General features: G+C 29.8%; 1 protein-coding gene across 2 annotated transcripts in view; it reads right to left on the minus strand.

The window, feature by feature from the left end:
- Positions 1-19,063, minus strand: part of LOC111620513 (DNA-binding protein SMUBP-2-like) — a 55,349-nt gene that overhangs the window by 13,069 nt on the left and 23,217 nt on the right. For both annotated transcript variants that reach the window (XM_023362440.1, XM_023362441.1), the window contains 5 exons: positions 17,266-17,448; positions 17,084-17,202; positions 9,663-9,757; positions 8,346-8,469; positions 4,385-4,561 (listed from right to left, as the gene is read on the minus strand). In XM_023362440.1, the coding sequence (XP_023218208.1) occupies positions 4,385-4,561; positions 8,346-8,469; positions 9,663-9,757; positions 17,084-17,202; positions 17,266-17,448 (698 nt within the window). The remainder of the gene's footprint in view (positions 1-4,384; positions 4,562-8,345; positions 8,470-9,662; positions 9,758-17,083; positions 17,203-17,265; positions 17,449-19,063) is intronic.

Below are 19,063 nucleotides of genomic sequence, written 5' to 3' on the forward strand. Positions count from 1 at the left end.
GGCAATAACAATTCCACAGTGGAGTCAACCTTTCTGCATTTAGTGATGGACTTGTCCATCACTAAATGCAAAAAAGTTAAAAAGTCCTCTAGCGGTAGCACAATGATAAAAATTAATAATTACATTTTTAAAGCATGTGATATAAGATGAGTCCATATCATTCGGTCCTATGTATTATAGTTTATCAAGAAATATATTTTTTTGTAAATGTGAATTCGTCCTGGAATTTTTTTAAAATATATATAAAAATTTATATATATAAAGACTAGCTTAATTCTTTATTGAGCTGCAATTTGAAAAAATTGTAGACCTATAAATTCTGACCGCTGTCTATCTGTCTTTCCTTAATCTCAAAAACAGTGTTAGAAGTTCATATATAGTTAATTAGGGCTTCCTGCCCATAAGCTTTCCATATATGGTTTCATCTTTCATGCATCTAATTTCCACCAGAAGTCACGTTATTTCAATTCAAAAATTTCCCCTAAACAGAGTTAGATGATTGGCATGACTCTATTGTTAACAAGGAAAGTATGATGTAAAGGTGCAAGACACTACCACATATTAAAATCAAGGTCTATATTTTAAATTAAGTAAAAAACCAACAAAATAGCTTACAATGAACAATTATTTATTGCTTGTAAACTGTACATGCTGGACTCCAATTTTTAATCATATTTTAAAAATTTATTTATGGACTTTTTTAACCAAATAGTAATCTTGGCATTTAAATATCTGTAGCTTTAGTTAAAATCATAAGATCTTAAAATAAAAAAAAAAAATAAGCCAAAAATATGAAATTTGAGAAATTAAATGTCTTAAAAGCATTTCTAATATCAACTGTAAAGCTAATATCAGACAAGCATGATTTCATGTCTGTCATTTTTAACAGATGCCATGAGAATGCAAAATTATATGAGAGCATCAAATGGATGTAAATGTGAAAAATGATGCTGGTGCTGCATGGACAGCCTTCTGGATTGTCCATAATACTCTCATGATGCATGACCTATCCTGATGCATGATAGTGGAGCTCATTTAAAATGTAAATGGCCTATTAAATAAAACAGCATACATGTGAATACTTTACTGTGTTCTTTTTTTTATTCCTCCCTGAAATATGCTCAGTAATTTATAACCCTGTAAAATCTTTTCAAACATAATATGTATTATGTTTTTTGCAGTTACATTTATTGTATTATAAACTACACTTGTTTTCATTTTACAACAGAAAATTATTGTCAAAACTTTTTTGACGTTTTTGAATCGTTCAGTTTGTTCGCTTATTCCGTCGCGTGATATGCTTGAAAATGTTCTAATTTGACGATCAATGTTCAATTTAAGAGAAAGATATTAATGTGATACTCAAAAAAACGTGTTAGTGAGATACACAATTATTTAACATTCTCACATGTTACCCAGTACCTTTTATTTTAAGGCTTAATAAATATTATTTCGCTATTACTCTGTATGTAGTAGGTTTTGCCATGCCATAGAAAGGCCGATTTCGTCTCTTGAATTAATACAATTGGATGTGTCGTATGCCTTAAAAATTTCCATCTCTTCCAACCATTTTAGTTGATGAATGTGGGGTGTGGTGGCAATTATCTGCACTTTATTGAAGTCCGCCACTATTTCGGGATCGGTTACATAGGTGGAGAGTGATGTTGTGTGTCTGTTGCGTTGTATATCAGATATATGTTCTTTTAACCTGACCCCTAATGAACGTTTAGTCAATCCCACGTATACCAGATCTCTGTTAAACCTGTTATCCCTTATAGGGATTGTATAGACACCTGATAATTTCTCCATCTTGGATCGATCCTTTTCGTTGCGTAGGATATTGAACAACGTTCTGCACCTTCTGTACGTTATGTTAACTTTTCGTTCTTTAGCAATGGTGCTGTATAGAGACTTCAATAGTGGGTTGAACTTGATAGGTATCCTCATATTTTCCATAGTCTTGCTAATGTTTTGCGTGCTTGCTGTATTGTTGGAAGAAGCCTGTGGTTGTTTGTGGCCCTCCGAGAATTTTTGTATAATATTGCGGTAACTGTGGGACCTGGCAATTCCTTCCAAATATTTTAACTCATCCGTTAGCGCTTTTTGTATGGAAGAGTGCATATAAGCTCGTTTGACCAATGCCCTGAAGGCAGCCATCTTGTACTGGAATGGATCACATGAGCTTACTGGTATGTATGCCGATACACTAGACGGTTTGCGAAAAACCTGGCAAAACCTACTATATACAGAGTAATAGCGAAATAATAATATTTATTAAGCCTTAAAATAAAAGGTACTGGGGAACATGTGAGAATGTTAAATAATTGTGTATCTCACTAACACGTTTTTTGAGTATCACATTAATATCTTTCTCTTAAATTGAACATTGATCGTCAAATTAGAACATTTTCAAGCATATCACGCAACGGAATAAGCGAACAAACTGGACGATTCAAATTCAACAGAGTTCGGATTTATTCAAATTTCTCTGTTCGTTGCTTAGTGTTCAATCCAGCTTTTCACCTGAAGAAGAGCCCAGAAGGGGTTAGGAAAACGTTTGTCGTTGAATGAACAATTAGATACACATCGGTTATAGGTTTGGTACGTCATATTTGCAAATAGTTTAATTTTGAGGGTAGAGATGAGTTTTATTCAAAATTGCAAATGCTAATAACGAGTAAAATGTTTATGAAGTCTGACTCCACTCAAGTTATAACATGCAACCCCTTTCTATCTTCCCACTCCTCGATCTATAACCACCAAAATTTAATAGCATCAATGCTTTTTATACACAAGCTACCATGCTATATTTTGTTTCTTAATCATGAATGATCCAATCCTGAGATATTAAACGAAATAGATGCCAACATACACAGAATTTTTTTTGCCATTTTTGGATTCAGGAGGTCTCAAAACATGCAAAAAGCTCGGAGGATCAACTTTGACACGATTCCAATATTTTCCTGTTTATATACATAAGCTGGTAATGTAAAACACTGTTTTTATTTACAGGATTTACTGAGGAATAATAATCTTTTATAAGGCTATAAATTTATTAAACTGTCCCTTAATAAACTCCCAAATTTTATAAAAATATTAACTTGAAAAAATTTTAATTGATAATTTTGTTACACTATAAAAATTATTAAAACAAAAAGTGAAAAATGATAAACAAACATAATTTAAAAGGACACTATTTATCATTTTTCACTTTTTGTTTTAATAATTTTGATAGTGTAACAAAATTATCAATTAAAATTAGTGATATATTGCTGAAATAGTTGAGAAAAAGTGACTAATTCTCACTTTTTCTGCTGTTATGGGCAGCAACATTATGGTGATGCCAAGCTGTCACATGTTACTTCATTAATTAATGTTTAATTAAATATTTAAATTGTGATGTCCAAAACATCTTTCTCTTCTTGCACATTGAAAAGTTCATGTTATTACATAACTTTGAGGTCTTAAAAATGTCAGTTATGCAATATCATAAATTTGAGAGTGCACAGTCTAATGTGGACAAATTTTTTTTTGAAGTACAGTATTTTAATTCCTTCTGACCCCTCACAATTAACCTTCACACCTTCAATTTGAGGGCAGGTGTTAATAAACCAGCTTAAAAATGAAAACTAAGTGAAAAAATGATAAACAAACATAATTTAAAAGGACACTATTTATCATTTTTTCACTTAGTTTTCATTTTTAAGCTGGTTTATTAATACCTGCCCTCAAATTGAAGGTGTGAAGGTTAATTGTGAGGGGTCAGAAGGAATTAAAATACTGTACTTCAAAAAAAAATTTGTCCACATTAGACTGTGCACTCTCAAATTTATGATATTGCATAACTGACATTTTTAAGACCTCAAAGTTATGTAATAACATGAACTTTTCAATGTGCAAGAAGAGAAAGATGTTTTGGACATCACAATTTAAATATTTAATTAAACATTAATTAATGAAGTAACATGTGACAGCTTGGCATCACCATAATGTTGCTGCCCATAACAGCAGAAAAAGTGAGAATTAGTCACTTTTTCTCAACTATTTCAGCAATATATCACTAATTTAAAAATAGTGAGAATAGTAATCCATTCTGAGGCCTGCTACAACCATTAGAGCACTGGTCATCTGCTTTCAAATATGATTAATACTGAATATACTCTGAAATAATCATTTTTGAGTATTATACAGTCTTCTATGATAAAAATTCAAACAACTTTAATTCAGCAATTAATTAATTATTTACTTATAATTAACTGCTAAATTACAGAATGTTTATATGGAATTTTTATTTCTTGTATAATACAACAGCTTCAAATAAAAACATTTTATATTTAAGCATTTTTTAAAATAATTTTTATATATCTAAGAGTATTTACTTTACCATTTTCATATTGATGAGCTGTTTGTACATCTCCTTCACTGTTTAAATATTCAACAAAACTTTTCAAAAATTGGTGATTAGACACAGTTTCGCTATCACAAATAACAGCTAAATGACGTCTGGCTCTAGTGATTGCCACATTTATTCTTCTATCTTCAGCAAGAAAACCAACTTCTCCTATAAAAATATAATTTTTATATTAATAACAATAATCTGCATTTTGTAGATCTTTATTTATTTACTTAAAAACATCAAGCTTATGCTTATCCAAACCCAAATATGTATTTACATTAACTTATAGTTTTGAATTTATATCCTAAATGCATTCTATTTTAATGTCATTTTACTAAGATGGTAAATAAATGTAATTACAATTTGCATTAAGTGAGCAATATATTAACATGATGCATGTTTCATTAATGCACTTTCATGATTTTATTTAACAAATTTATTCATAAAATTAAGCAGTCAATGGCAGATTTCTTTTAGAAAATGTTTACATTTATAACTAATGTTTATAACAATTTGAATAAAATAAGGCAATTAAATGAAAGTCAGCTACTTTTCATGCTTTTCAAGTGCTTTGTTATTCTTAGTCAATATTGCTTTTCTTGCTTCTAATGAAATAATATTTAAATGTAGATTTTATTTTTCTTAGGAACTAGTAAGCTTTTCTTTTTTCTTTTTTTTATCATGATTATTTTTTCAATGATATATTTGTGATTAATTTTAATTGCAGTGGTCAAGATTTTGAAGCTGAAGATCATTCTACACATATACACCAACAACTGCCATAAATGATTGGGCTAAATTTGGATATAATGATTATAAAAAGCAGGACTCAAACCTGCAACTCCTGCTTACCACGCATACACATTTCCAGTTACACTACCTGAACCTTCAGTCTGATCTCCTCTTCCAGTATATATAAGCTTAACTGGCAACACGTAAGCAGGAGTTGTGGGTTCGAGTCCTGCTTCAGGCCGATTCTTTTCTTCCAGTTTAATCTAAATTAATTATTTGATTCTGATGAAACCGTGTTGTTGTTATTAAGCTGTTTCTTTGCAGACACACTAAGGTGACATATATCAACACTATTAAGCTGTTTCTTTGCAGACACACTAAGGTGACATATATCAACACTTGGCAACTTATTGACTAAATAATAAATAATGTCACCTTAGTGTGTCTGCAAAGAAACAACTAAATTAATTAATTAAATATTATAATTATTAATTTTAATACAAGATGGTGCCTAACGCCTCACTCTAGTGCCAAATTAATTTCTAATTTATAATCATTATATCCAAATTTAGCCCGATCATCTACAGCAGTTGTTGGCGTATATTTGCTTAATATCAGGTTTCAATTGGTGTGTATATTTGTAGATCATTCTACAATGCAGAGATTAAAATAAAATGTCTTTTATGGAAAATTATAGTCAGTTTCAAATTTAAAATCAAATATTTATTGTATTACAGAGTTTACTCTCATTAAAGAAAAATTATTAAAAACCTTCCTTTGGTTGTTAATAACTTTTCCTCATAATGAGAGTAAACTCAATTATATATTTTACAATTTTTATTTTTTATATACTATAGGTATTATGTTTAAAAAGAATTTTTCCTTTAAATTTATTGTTATAATGTGATTATACATATTTATACAACTTTGTACAGAAACTTATTAACAATTTTTATTTGATTGACTTTATAAAAATATTCATATAACACTTTTTCCTCTATTATGTTTTGTAATTCCACTAGATTATGAGGCCTCTTCCATGAACAACAAAAAAAAAATGTGTTTGGACAACTTGTCCTTATATCTGTAATAGTCATCATCATCTACAAAAATATATACATTGTCGTTAACAATCAAGTAAACTATAATAAGTCATGGCTGCATGAAGAATTTTTCATACAATGCACATAACTATTTATTTTGGGATGGTTTAAGATAACTGAGTATGAATAATGATATTCTGACTTTAACCAATGAAACATCATTAAAGTAGAAAAGTATTAACTAAGACAGCAAACCTCTTAACTCACTTCTTTCTATAAACAGCCTTACAGAAAAACCTACTTTATTTATAATATTAGATGCATATGGTAAACCCAATTATTTATATTTTCTGGCTTTGTCTGAATATTCTGAAACATTTTTAACAGCTATGACATTAAATTATCAACTATTTTTATCAAGAATTTGATTACCCTTTTTATGAAGTATGGGAATAAACTAAATCTATTTATTTCTAATCTTAATGCATTTCTCAGTACATAGCTTTCCAAGAAATTATTAATTTTTGATAGAATTTTCTTCCTGAAGAGTTTTCAAATTTTGCAGGTTTATGAAATGTTGGAAGAAGACAGAATTTATGCAGAGAAAAGACATTAGCATCAAGTAAAAAAATTTATTATTTAATTCAATCATGTTATTTAGTATGTTTTTCAGTTACAATCTCTTTTATCTTGTTCATTCATTAAAACTCCATTACTGTGAATATAATATTATAATAGGCTTTATTCCAATATGGATGTTTAAAAAAATGCGTAGAGATTTGTTTATATAAAGCAAATAACACATTATAATTAATTTAATTAACATAAAAAATAGCTTAAATTATCCAAATTCCTATACTTTATTGCTATATGTTTCTTTTATTTCATTAAAAATTATTACCTGTAAAAATGATGAACAAAGCTGGAACTACGATTAACCTGTAACTCTCAACACCATCCTTGCATTTCCAGCAAACACATTTATTAATAACACAAACGTTTTCAGCATATTTCATAAGCTTGTGTCAGGTTCACATTCTAGCTTCAATTTGATAATGTTGGAAAGTTAAATAATCACCTACAGAGTAACATTAAATTTTTAAGATAAGTGATGTTACTTAATTACTGTTCTATATCTTAAAAATTGAATAATCACCTACAGTGTAACATTCAACTTTCCAACATTATCAAATTGAAGCTATAGTGAAAACTTATAGTGAAACACTTATAAAATATGCTGAATATGTTTGTGTTATTAATAAATGTTTCTTAGAAATACAAGAATGGTGTTGAGAGTTACAGACATTATATGTAATTAAACTTTTCTTTTTCTTAAGATGCTGACATGATTATCCTCTACTCAAATCAAGAACCAACCAAACAAACATTTTTAACCATTTCCATTTATTTCTGTTCCTCCAATCCCCTTTTATAGTCCTTTCCCATTCCTTTGACATGTCTATATCACTCCAATCTTTTCTATTCCTCTGTTTGTATTATTTTATTTTTTATTTTCTGTAGCCTGATTATTTTACCTATCCCGTCCAAAAATTCATTTCTATTAGAGCAAAATCTGAAGAGTTATCTGAAAGCCGGTTAACTGAAAGCATTCCAGTTGCAAATTTTAATTTTCGCTAATGCTGTAGCACTGCAATCTTTGGCTATATCTTGGGCTACTCCAATATTTTTTTTGTTGGTGTGTGTTTTAGCTGGCAGCATTGGCACTTTTGTGTAGTGCTGAATCGAACATTTTTGATACTAGATCAACTTCTAAAGTATATTTTTTTTGGTTTTTTATATTTTTCAATATATTTATTTTGTTTGTAAAAAAACAAGAAATAATTTTTAATGATACAATAGCCACAATTATTATTTTAAAAAGTTTATGTTAGGCTTAACATTGATGAAAATTCAACACGAAGCAACACATAACGGAGAAAAATTTCAACATGGGATAAATTAATATATTTTTTCGTACATAATCAGTTATCCAAATGACCTCAGTCCCCAATTGATTCGGATAGACGACTCTCTACTGTAATTTCTTTTAAACAATTAACATATAAAAAACAGTTGTATTATATCAAGCAGAAATATAAAAGTTTAATTGCATACACAAAACTTTCTTTTAAGCAAAATATTAATTACATATCATAAATCACATATTACATTACCTTTAGTATTTGATCTTACAAAAGATAAAACTACAGCTTCCTTTTCTCTTCCTTGAAAACCATCTACTGATTTAATTTCAAGTGTAGGATGTTTGGAAGTCAATCTTAGTCTGAGAAGATCTACCTAAATATAAGTTTTTTTATATTTAATTTAAAACAGATAATTTAATGTATAATTTAAAAGATACATTTGCTAATTTTAGACATTTTATAAATCTAAAAGTTTTAAATGTATAAAATTTTAATATTAGTATATTTTTTATTATATCTTCAACATACACCATTTTAATAATCATGTTTTTGAATTTACTATGTTTCAAATTATGTGGCATATTCACAAAATAAAGATACAAAGTCCTGAAAATATTTCTACAGAATTTTACTGTTAGATTAGTCCATTTGATGAGCCTGGAAATAAGTTAAGATTCGTGATGAATATTTTAAAAAATAAGTGTACATCTATCTGTTCTAAAGGAATAATGAGTTTCTTGAAGCCAACATCATAGTTAAATAACTACCACCTGTTCTCATATGTCATTACATCTCAAACCTCATTGCCATCATCAAACTTTTTTCCAGAGAGATGTTCCTTTAACTTTAGAATGATATGCTTGATATGAAAGCAGGCTGTGCTTTGGATGTTCCAAAACTTCCCCCTCAAATGTCTGACAACTGTCATGTGCAGATGGGTGTTATCATGCAATAGGATATCAATTTGTCACATTTTACCTGTTCAAGTCTTCACCATAAACAGAAACAAGCTGCTGACAAATTTCACTGGCATTTCTCCTTTCATGTAAATGCTGGGATTACAAATTGACAGGGCCATTTTAAACACACTCAAATTGCATCATCCTTATGTCTGCAGTGTGATGGAAGTCACTTGACTTTGACTCTAACAAACATTGGCCGTGCAGCAAACTGATAAAATAATTTTCCTTGAATCTCTACTAGTCTTATATCTTTACATTCTGAATATGTCTCATATTTCTGTTAAAACATTCCATTTTCTAAATTTCTATTAATACAAGCTTTACCTAGTTAATCTTAAAATAATAAATTATATTTTATTTCAATAAATTAAAATCTTCTATACAAGTTGTTAAATTACTTCTGATCAATAAAAATATCTTTATGATAAAATAAAGCACAACTAAGAATTTCAATTATTTATTACATTAACTATGTTAAATTATAATTTGTTTTTGTCCTATATTTTTAATAACAATTAATAGCTTAAAGAAAGAAATAAAACAAATTTAATATATAAAAAAATTAATGCTATCAGACAGCATGATCCATATTAGAAACAAATACCTGCAAGTTATATGGTGTAATTACTGCTATGTCTTCAGGTTTAATTCCACTTTTTATTAGTTTTTCAACATGAATAGTTACTAAATCTGCTTCACCTAAAAAAAAAAAAATATATACATTTACCTTCTTCAATTTGTTTAATATTCTTTCTCTTTTGAGATTATTAGTAATCTGAATGTTGATTTATTACACATTAGTTTTTGTTTTTTTCATCTCACACCAGTCATCGGTTCATAGGGTACGTTTTTTTATCTTGTCTGCCCCATGCAATGAACTTAATTATATTTAAAAGATTAATGTCTTTCATAAGAAATATATTACTCAGAAACAGAAATTATCGAATTTTTAATAGTTATGAAAAGTACTTTTTAAAATTATTATTTTAATTTAGATCTGATGTGAAATAACAATTAATTTTGATATTTATTATCTCAAATATGATTAATTTTCAAAGATTCGGTTTTCGAACAGACTTTTCAAATTATGCAAGGCACGTGGATAGAATATAGAACAAAGATACTAGAATGCTACTCATACCCTGGAACATCAAGAAGATATTAAAAACAACAGACCAGCAACTGAATTATCTAAAAGAGTACTAGACCAGGTTATCTACTACTTTGGGCACACACTAAAATACTTAAGCAGTGCAATGATCGAAGACAGGTATTTATATAGGAGAACCTCTATATTTCTGCAGTAACACCATGCAATACATCAACTTTAGGAATCCCACAACTGTGGGTAACTTTATTCAAACAATTTAATCTGTAATTTTGTATTTGAATGTATTTCACAACCATATTTGGCTTACTAAATTGCTTTTTAAAGGGTTTTTGAAAATATGACATCAAATACAACATACTTCTATAATTTTTCAAAAATATTTCAATTTGTCCTATATTCTATCCACATGCGTTGCATAATTTGAAAAGTCTGTTTGAAAACTGAATCTTCGAAAATTAACTGTATTTGATTTATTTTTCGCCTGAAGATGGTGGTTGTAAGCTATCGAAAGTACTTGCTAGTACTATCGATGTGAAATACAGTTAATTGTTTAGAAACTTCAACTACACTAAATATTTAATAATAATTTATTTCCAATTAATTCTATTAATTAAAATAATTTTTTGCTGCTTATACAAAAAAACATCTAGTTCTAAAAATGATATATTGTAAAGATTTCCATTTTTGTTTCTCTTAATTTTGTTATCAATTTTATTCTTTAATTAAAAAGTATGCACTAAAGAGAGATCTAAGGAAGGAAGTGACACAGATCTGATCAAAACTATTTAGACAGCAGGAATATAATCAATGACTTGATAAACTACAGCCATAACTCATTATCAGAATCTAATGCATTCCTGAAAATAATCCAAATATTCAGGGCCAGATTTAAAAATTGGTGTAAACAGTATATTTCACAAAACAGCAAATAATTCCAAATTTTGTAATATTTACAGTAATTTTATTTATGTAGACATTTTAAATAATCTAATTGGTCAGATTTATCTAAATTATTATCTGATGTACTTATTATGTAAACATATGCCAATATGCATGTCAACTAAAAATTGAATAAATTTAAAATGAAGGTTGCCTCGAGTTTTTTGTATTTACACTATATGGTGTTCAAAACAACAAAAATAATCACTGACACGGTTTCAAGAACGTAGAATATAATTTTTAATTAATATAAAATGTATGATTGTAAAATAAAGATATATTTCTTCCTGGATTTTTTATTTAAAAATTATATTATTGAAGACTAAATACAAAAGATATTCATGAGACTTTAAAAATGTGTGTGTTTACAATCACCAGAACAGTTTTTAATCTTTATTTTACAAATAACTGATTTCATGGTAAGTTTTAAACAATTTGAACACGTATAAGCAGAGAAGATCCTAAAAAGAAAAGTCAATTCCACTAATGATTGTGAACGAATGTTCAGAAGATTTCAAAAAATAGTTTTTTGTATTTAGTCTTCAATATTGTCATTTTTAAATTATACTATATATCAGTATGTTAACTGTACTATTTAGTAAAATGCATCATTTTCATATTTAAAAAGTGATACTAAATTTAGAACACTTACATATAATATTTCATAAGCATGAATGTTTCTGACATTAGGACTTTTATTATATCAGAAAAGGTGGCATTCTAGCCTGTACCCACAATAGCCTTATGATTAAGCCCACCAATTTCTCAAAATGACTGAAACACTGCAAAAACCTATTCCATGAATTTTCAAAATCCTCACAATACTTTTATGACAGTCTCTCTTTTCTCAATATGTTACAACACTATCTTTGACCTTTTTTTTTTTGTGGGGAACTCACTGCTATTATGTTGGATGTGATTTTTCAATATTTCTATTCTATTTTGTTAATCTTGTAATGGTAGTATGTTTAATAATTTTCCTGATGAATAGTAGTTAAAATGAATTTTTGAAATAATTGATTTGAAATATTTTCTGTACTTCAATCACTTATCAAAGGCACAAAAAATATTTGGAATAGATTAAAATGAAATTAAAAATCAATTTCAAATGATTTCAATAAGTGATGGAAGTGCAGAAGAATTTTTCAATTTTGCACTATATTAGAATTATAGCTTTACCACTCTAAACTGGAAAATAACAGAAAAACAAATACATAAACATGGTATAATTTACATCAATAAAAAATAAAAACACAAATTTTCTCAAAGGAAAAAGTTATTGCAAATTTTAGAAATATTTTTCAAATTCTCATAACTATTAAATTTCTTGATCAGAATCAAAACTGCACCATCAAAATTACAAAGGTAATAGTTTGGTGACCCTGAATTAAACAATGAAAACAATGTCTGCAGCCAGATTCGGTCTCAAAGGTCAGTTCATCCAGCCTGCCACCACACTGTGCCACAAATGAGCTAAAATATAATTATTTATATAGAAATATCATAGATTGTAGATATACTTAATACATAGAAAAATTAAAGTAGTCCAATCTGATTTTTGCTTCTGACAGTAATATAATTTTTAAGGAAATCATTGAAATAAAAAATTTGGCGACTTTTTGTAACTTTGGATATCAGACTGCTTTTTGTGTAGGAAAAGCGATTATGAGTCTGCTGCAGCAATCATGTTTGTGTATAAATATGTTGGTTGTCTTTATTTTATGTGTATTCAGTATACTGTATTGAACAAAATGGCTATGCGGCCCACACTCATCATTCTATCGGTTATCTCACCCACTGTGAAAGTTTGATGACCTTTGGTTTAATTAATGTGATGCAATATAAACATACTAATCATATAAGTTATTTGTTCTTGCAGATGAATGAAAAAGTAATTGAAACGGAAACTATAAATCCTACTTTCAAACTCTCTTATAAACTGATTTTCTGAAATTAAAAAAATTTTAAGTGTTTTTATTTTTGCTCTATATAATGCTGTATAAAAAGCAAAGCCATCAATATTAAATACTTGATAAAAATTTGTATTACCAGGATCAGTTCATTCAGGAAATAAAACAGGCAGAATACAAAATTTTTAAAAAACATTCCAATCCTAACTAACATTTTGGAATACCAGCAACGGTAGAATACAAAAAGATATTTAAATAAAAAGCACGCGCTTATACTGCGCATGCGCTAGACGCCTCTATATTGTGGATTTAATTGCGATGTTTTATATAACTGTACAAGCTGATCCACAAAGGGGGCAAATCCAGTGTGGGGGTGTTGCAGGGCCTTAATGCGTTGGTGATGAGGGCTTCCCAGATGTATACGAGATTTTTGTTGTCACAATGTTTTAGTATGACCACATCATTCCACAGAGGAGTATGCTTGTGTTGTAGTACCATTCTGGCGAGTTCTGTGTCATTTTTGCCGTCCCTGATGGAATGTTGATGCTCTAAAATACGGTTAGCTAACATTCTGGTTGTCGCACCAATATAATGGGTGCGACCGCCTAAATCATTCTCTAATGGGACTGAATAAACCCCCGATTTTTCAATGGTGGATAAAGGATCCCTGTCGTTGGACAGCAACCTCCTAAGATTCGGCCGCGGAGAGATCGGCAGAAACAAATCATGTCGCCTAAAAATACGACAAATACGGAGGGTGACACGGCCAGAAAATGGTATCGCGGGCAGGACTCTTGTGGACTCCTTCGGACGGTGTAGTGTGGTGGCGGGAAAGAGTGATGTTTTTACCTTATTTAAGATGTAATTAAATTTGGCTTTGCTGTAACCTGCCTCATTTATCGCTTGGTAGATAATATTAAGTTCGGTGTCAATAGTCGCCTGGTTGGATGATAAGAGGAAGGCCCTTCTTATTAAAGGTGAAATTGCCGCATTGACGTAATGTTGCGGTTGATATGCCGTAGCTGGGATTAGAGGAGGTACACCACTGAATTTGTGGAACACGGAGTATGTAGTGCTATTTCGGGATTTATTAATTTTTAAGTCCAAGAACGCAATTTCATTTTCCTTTTCTTTTTCCCAAGTGAAAGTAATAGTGGGATAAGTGGTTGCGAGACGGTCTTTGAAGCCCTCATCACCAACGCATTAAGGCCCTGCAACACCCCCACACTGGATTTGCCCCCTTTGTGGATCAGCTTGTACAGTTATATAAAACATCACAATTAAATCCACAATATAGAGGCGTCTAGCGCATGCGCAGTATAAGCGCATGCTTTTTATTTAAATATCTTTTTGTATTCTACCGTTGCTGGTATTCCAAAATGTTAGTTAGGATTGGAATGTTTTTTAAAAATTTTGTATTCAAAAAAGGTTCTTATGCAGTATCTTCTAATGACCTGAAGAAGACGAAAGTGTGTATCGTCGAAAGCGTTCGTCAATTTAGTGACATACGTGGTTAATTTAACGCTTATATCGCAAAAACAGGCAGAACAGAATTGACACAATACCTCACCCTTTGACATGAGACCGGCTGTCAAACTAGAGCAAATAAACCGATGACGTATTTTCGTAAACAGAACTGGGACTGTGAGGGAAAGGGGTGTGATACAATTTAATTGTCACATCCCGAGATCTAATTGACACATATCCAGTCATAGATTGTGAAGGAGAGCAGGAGATCGACAGCCAGGGAAATTTTGGTGGTCACCTTACACAGAGTTCAAAGCGGAAGATGCAAGTGCTCCTTTGGAGGAGGTGGTAGCTGGAATCGTATGAACCCAGCTGTGTCTTCTCCGAGATATAGAAAAACACATTGGCAAAAATTTACAGGACAGTCAGTCAGGAAAGAGTATGACCCAACCCAGGGGTAAGCAATCTGGATGGGGGTGTTCAACAACCTTGTGGCCCAAATCGTGTCCCTGACAACAGATTGAGGACCACCATTTCAGACCAACCAAAAAGTGGGATTTCGGGGAAAGATGGTATAAAATCCCAAAATCTCAAGGACATGGCAAGTAATTGGACAAGATTGTTTGTGCTTCTGGTCATTACACCATTGCGAAAACCAGTGGGCTCTGAGACATCAAACACCTGCCACGGGGACGATCAGGATTCAACTTCCTGCCATCATCTCCACCCTTGGGCAACTCTCCAACCTCTGAATCTATCTATACCATCGGAACAAACTCTTTTGTGTACTCTTCTTCTTTGTGAGCTACCTTTCAAACAGATGACACTGTATCATTTAAGCATGTTTGTCTTATTAAACGTGATTAATTTTGTGACTCTGGTGTCCATGTGAGTATCCAGCATCATGACTCCCATATGTACAAATCACTCTCACGTCATCCTGATAGATCACGAGAAAAGTGAGTAGCTCTGCCTCCCATCAAGGCCGTTTGTTGGGCCAAATTCCTTACATAGAACTTGCTAAATTGGTAGGAGACAGTGTACAATTTGTAAAATTTCTAGAGTGGTATCAGAGATGTAGCCACTTTGGCCCCAAGGGGTACAATTTCCTACACTAACACTCTTCTTCCCCTCACTCTGTCAACCCCTACTGTCACTCAACACAACTTTAAAATTTTCCGATAGTTTAGCTGTTTGTATTGTTGATTCAGTAAATGTCTCTTCAAACAGAAAAAAAATTCTTTTCGGTAGATTACCTCACAGCCAATATAGGTTATAATTACAAAAAACTTTTGCGATATAAGCGTTAAATTAACCACGTATGTCACTAAATTGACGAACGCTTTCGACGATACACACTTTCGTCTTCTTCAGGTCATTAGAAGATACTGCATAAGAACCTTTTTTGAATACAAAATTTTTAAAAATTTTGTATTCAAAATTTAACGCTTATATCGCAAAAGTTTTTTGTAATAAATGATTAGCGTGCTGTCCATCACTATATTATAGGTTATAATTCCTTTTATTGCTTTTTACAGATGCATTTCGAGCTAGGTTAATTTTCTAGCTCCTCCTCAGTGCTTTTAAGAGTTTCCATGAGTTTTTAATTTTTTTCCCACACTTATATGGTACTTTTAGTTCCGTATACAATATTTTTACCAGCGTATGCAATTATTCACAGGGTTTTTTATCTTGTATCGTACAAAAGGTCTGCTTGCTACTGGTTTCTTTCTAATTAAATTACTTTAAGAACATGTATCTTGTTACATCATAAAAATGTACTGCTTGTTACAAGGTTTCTTTTCCATTAAAAGCATATTATCTTTTAAAATTTCACCGTCTTTGTGAGGTAGTCTACCGAAAAGAATTTTTTTCGGATTGAAGAGACATTTACTGAATCAACAACTTTAAAAGTAGACAGCATAAAAATGTCCCAAGCACTTGACTGCTGGATTAAACAGAGAACAGACACATCAGACTAAAATACTAGGCTACATGAATAGCCACAAGGTAAAGCATAATAAAGTTTAATACTTGTTCTTGTTCAGCCTTTTCTTTTTCATTGAATATTGTCATGTGTGCATATGAAATGCAAGGAGCTGTCATACTGATATGGCAGTTCCTTGCACAATACTGTGTTGTGCTATTAGGTAGATAGCATATGTTTTTACAGTAGTCTAAATCTATGTAAGCTATCAGCAATGCAGATAACCCTCACTCAGAAATTTCTGGTTACATTCCTGGATATAATTACTTGGCTTATTAAAATGAGATACTATTGTAAAACTATTTAGACGGAATATGGCACAAAGATCATGACAGAAGTACCACTGTAGTGGGAAAAATCTGCAAATGTCTACATGTATTGTAACAATATTTCAAATCACTTTAAAACATGCATGAAACATTAGAAGAACACCATTAAACAACTCTTCACTTGATTTCTATAGTTCAGAGAGAAACTTTCCAGGTAAGCATCTTAAGCATTTCTAAACATTGTCATCCAGCATTACTGACAGCAGTTAGTAGGAAAATAAAGTTAATTCATACTCTGCTTTCACTAAGTTATCTTTATAATTATATTTAGAAAACAAATACCTTCATTTCCCTTTGATTCCTCCTCTTCTAATTCTAATTCATACAATTGACAACCAGCTGTATCAATTAAAAGTAAAGGTGTTGATGTTTCTTCTGTCACCTCAATTCCATTCATATCCCTAAATTTTTGTCAGTCTATATTTTCATTAATTAATGATAATTAATTTTTAAATTTATCTTACTTTAATAAATGTTGAGCCACTGAAGAATGGGCAATGAGTTTATTTTCATACATCTTTGAAGAAGGCCAAGCCATTATATCTTCATGCATTCTGTACTGAATAAACAGCATTCTTGTAATTGTTTCTCCATACAAATTAACAAGTCTTTCCATTAATGACACTGATAATCCCTCTTTGGCAGCTCTATTTGTTTTAAATATTAAAAATAAACTTTTTTAATTTTTGAAAGATTTATTTATTTAAGTATTTATAGAAAAGATAATTAGAATTAAAGAATAAACCAAGAGATGTTTATTTAAATATGAAATATAATAAAATTACTTAGGTTTAATATGAATAATTTAATTAAAACAAAGTATTTTCGTAAACAAAATATTATCGTAAGAAATAACTAGAAAATAATTCTTGATCATGACAAAATCATTTTTATCCTTTCTGATTACTTTTTTAAAAAGCTGCTTTGATTTCTATTATTTTCATATTTTTTTTTTATCAAGCAAGTTTTTACAGAATAATTTATTAAAAATGGAATTTATTAGAAAAAATGCATTTTTGTTTGTCTTATCAAACTATTTAGTTAGAAGCAAACAAAATCACTTATTCCCATTGATCAAATTCAGCAAATGAAGTCTCAAATTACACCTTATATTTAAATTCTTATACTTTTCTACACATAATATTTCAACTTGATCAAATTATTAATGATTTAAATAATTTTTAATCGTTCATATAACCTGTAGTACTATCATATGATGTATTATAATCTTTTGCATTATATGATAATATACATATTAATTATGTAAGATACAGATTTCATAAAAAATCTAAAGCTTCATATGTATTTGTAATGTTTATACTTAAAAAAAAATCTTTTACATTTTGTCACGTAATTATTTGTGTTATCAAGTGCTTTGCTTTGACCATATTATTTGTAAGAGAGATATTAAAAATGTTAAATTTATTATGTATTATACTTTATACATCAGTGAGAATAAAATAATTTTGTTAATAAAAATATTCTTGAATTTTAAATAACTATTGAATAAAACACCAGAGATTGCAAGTGTGTACCAGCATACATAGTCTATACTGTCAAAATCACATGTCAATCTGAAAGGTTTAGTACTTTGTAATTTAAAATAGATATTTAACAAAGTTCGTAAGTTATCAAGATCAAAAAGATGATGATGTTGCCAGCCTGAAAAGAGTGTAAAAAGTTTAGGATAAACCATTAACAGAGCTAATGGTTCATTACAACAGCATTAAGTTTAGCCAATAATATTAACATAAGTGAATATTTTCATTTATTAGACCTTTTTAATATGTTTGTTTGTATTTATTTGTTTATTTCATTAAAACTGTATTAATATTTACATAAATATACTAGATATTAAATTCAAAAATAATGATATCAAAGAAAATCTGCAAACGTTGAACTTGCTGTAGACACTCGATTTCATATAAGCTTAATCTGATGCAGGCCCCTGAATGTAGCTAAAAATATTTACTTATGCTTGTTTATTACTGTTGGAAAGTGTGAGAAAGGTGTGAAGTTTCTTTATTATAACAATCAAAACTAATTTAATTAAAATTTAATATAAATAATTTCTATGAGATATAAAACAAAACTAAAATGGCAATAAAATAGAAGTCTATAAGATGACTAATTTGACAGAAAAAGCTAAAAAAATAACACATGTGATTTTATATAACATGGTCAAATTAAATTAACTCATTAATAAACCTCTGAAATAATTACTTAATTTTCCCATTTTTAGGTAATGTGATGATGATAAAA

This window comes from Centruroides sculpturatus, unplaced genomic scaffold (assembly GCF_000671375.1).
Source record: "Centruroides sculpturatus isolate CEXI.00-Female unplaced genomic scaffold, Cexi_2.0 scaffold265, whole genome shotgun sequence".
In the NCBI taxonomy this organism is placed as follows: domain Eukaryota; kingdom Metazoa; phylum Arthropoda; class Arachnida; order Scorpiones; family Buthidae; genus Centruroides; species Centruroides sculpturatus.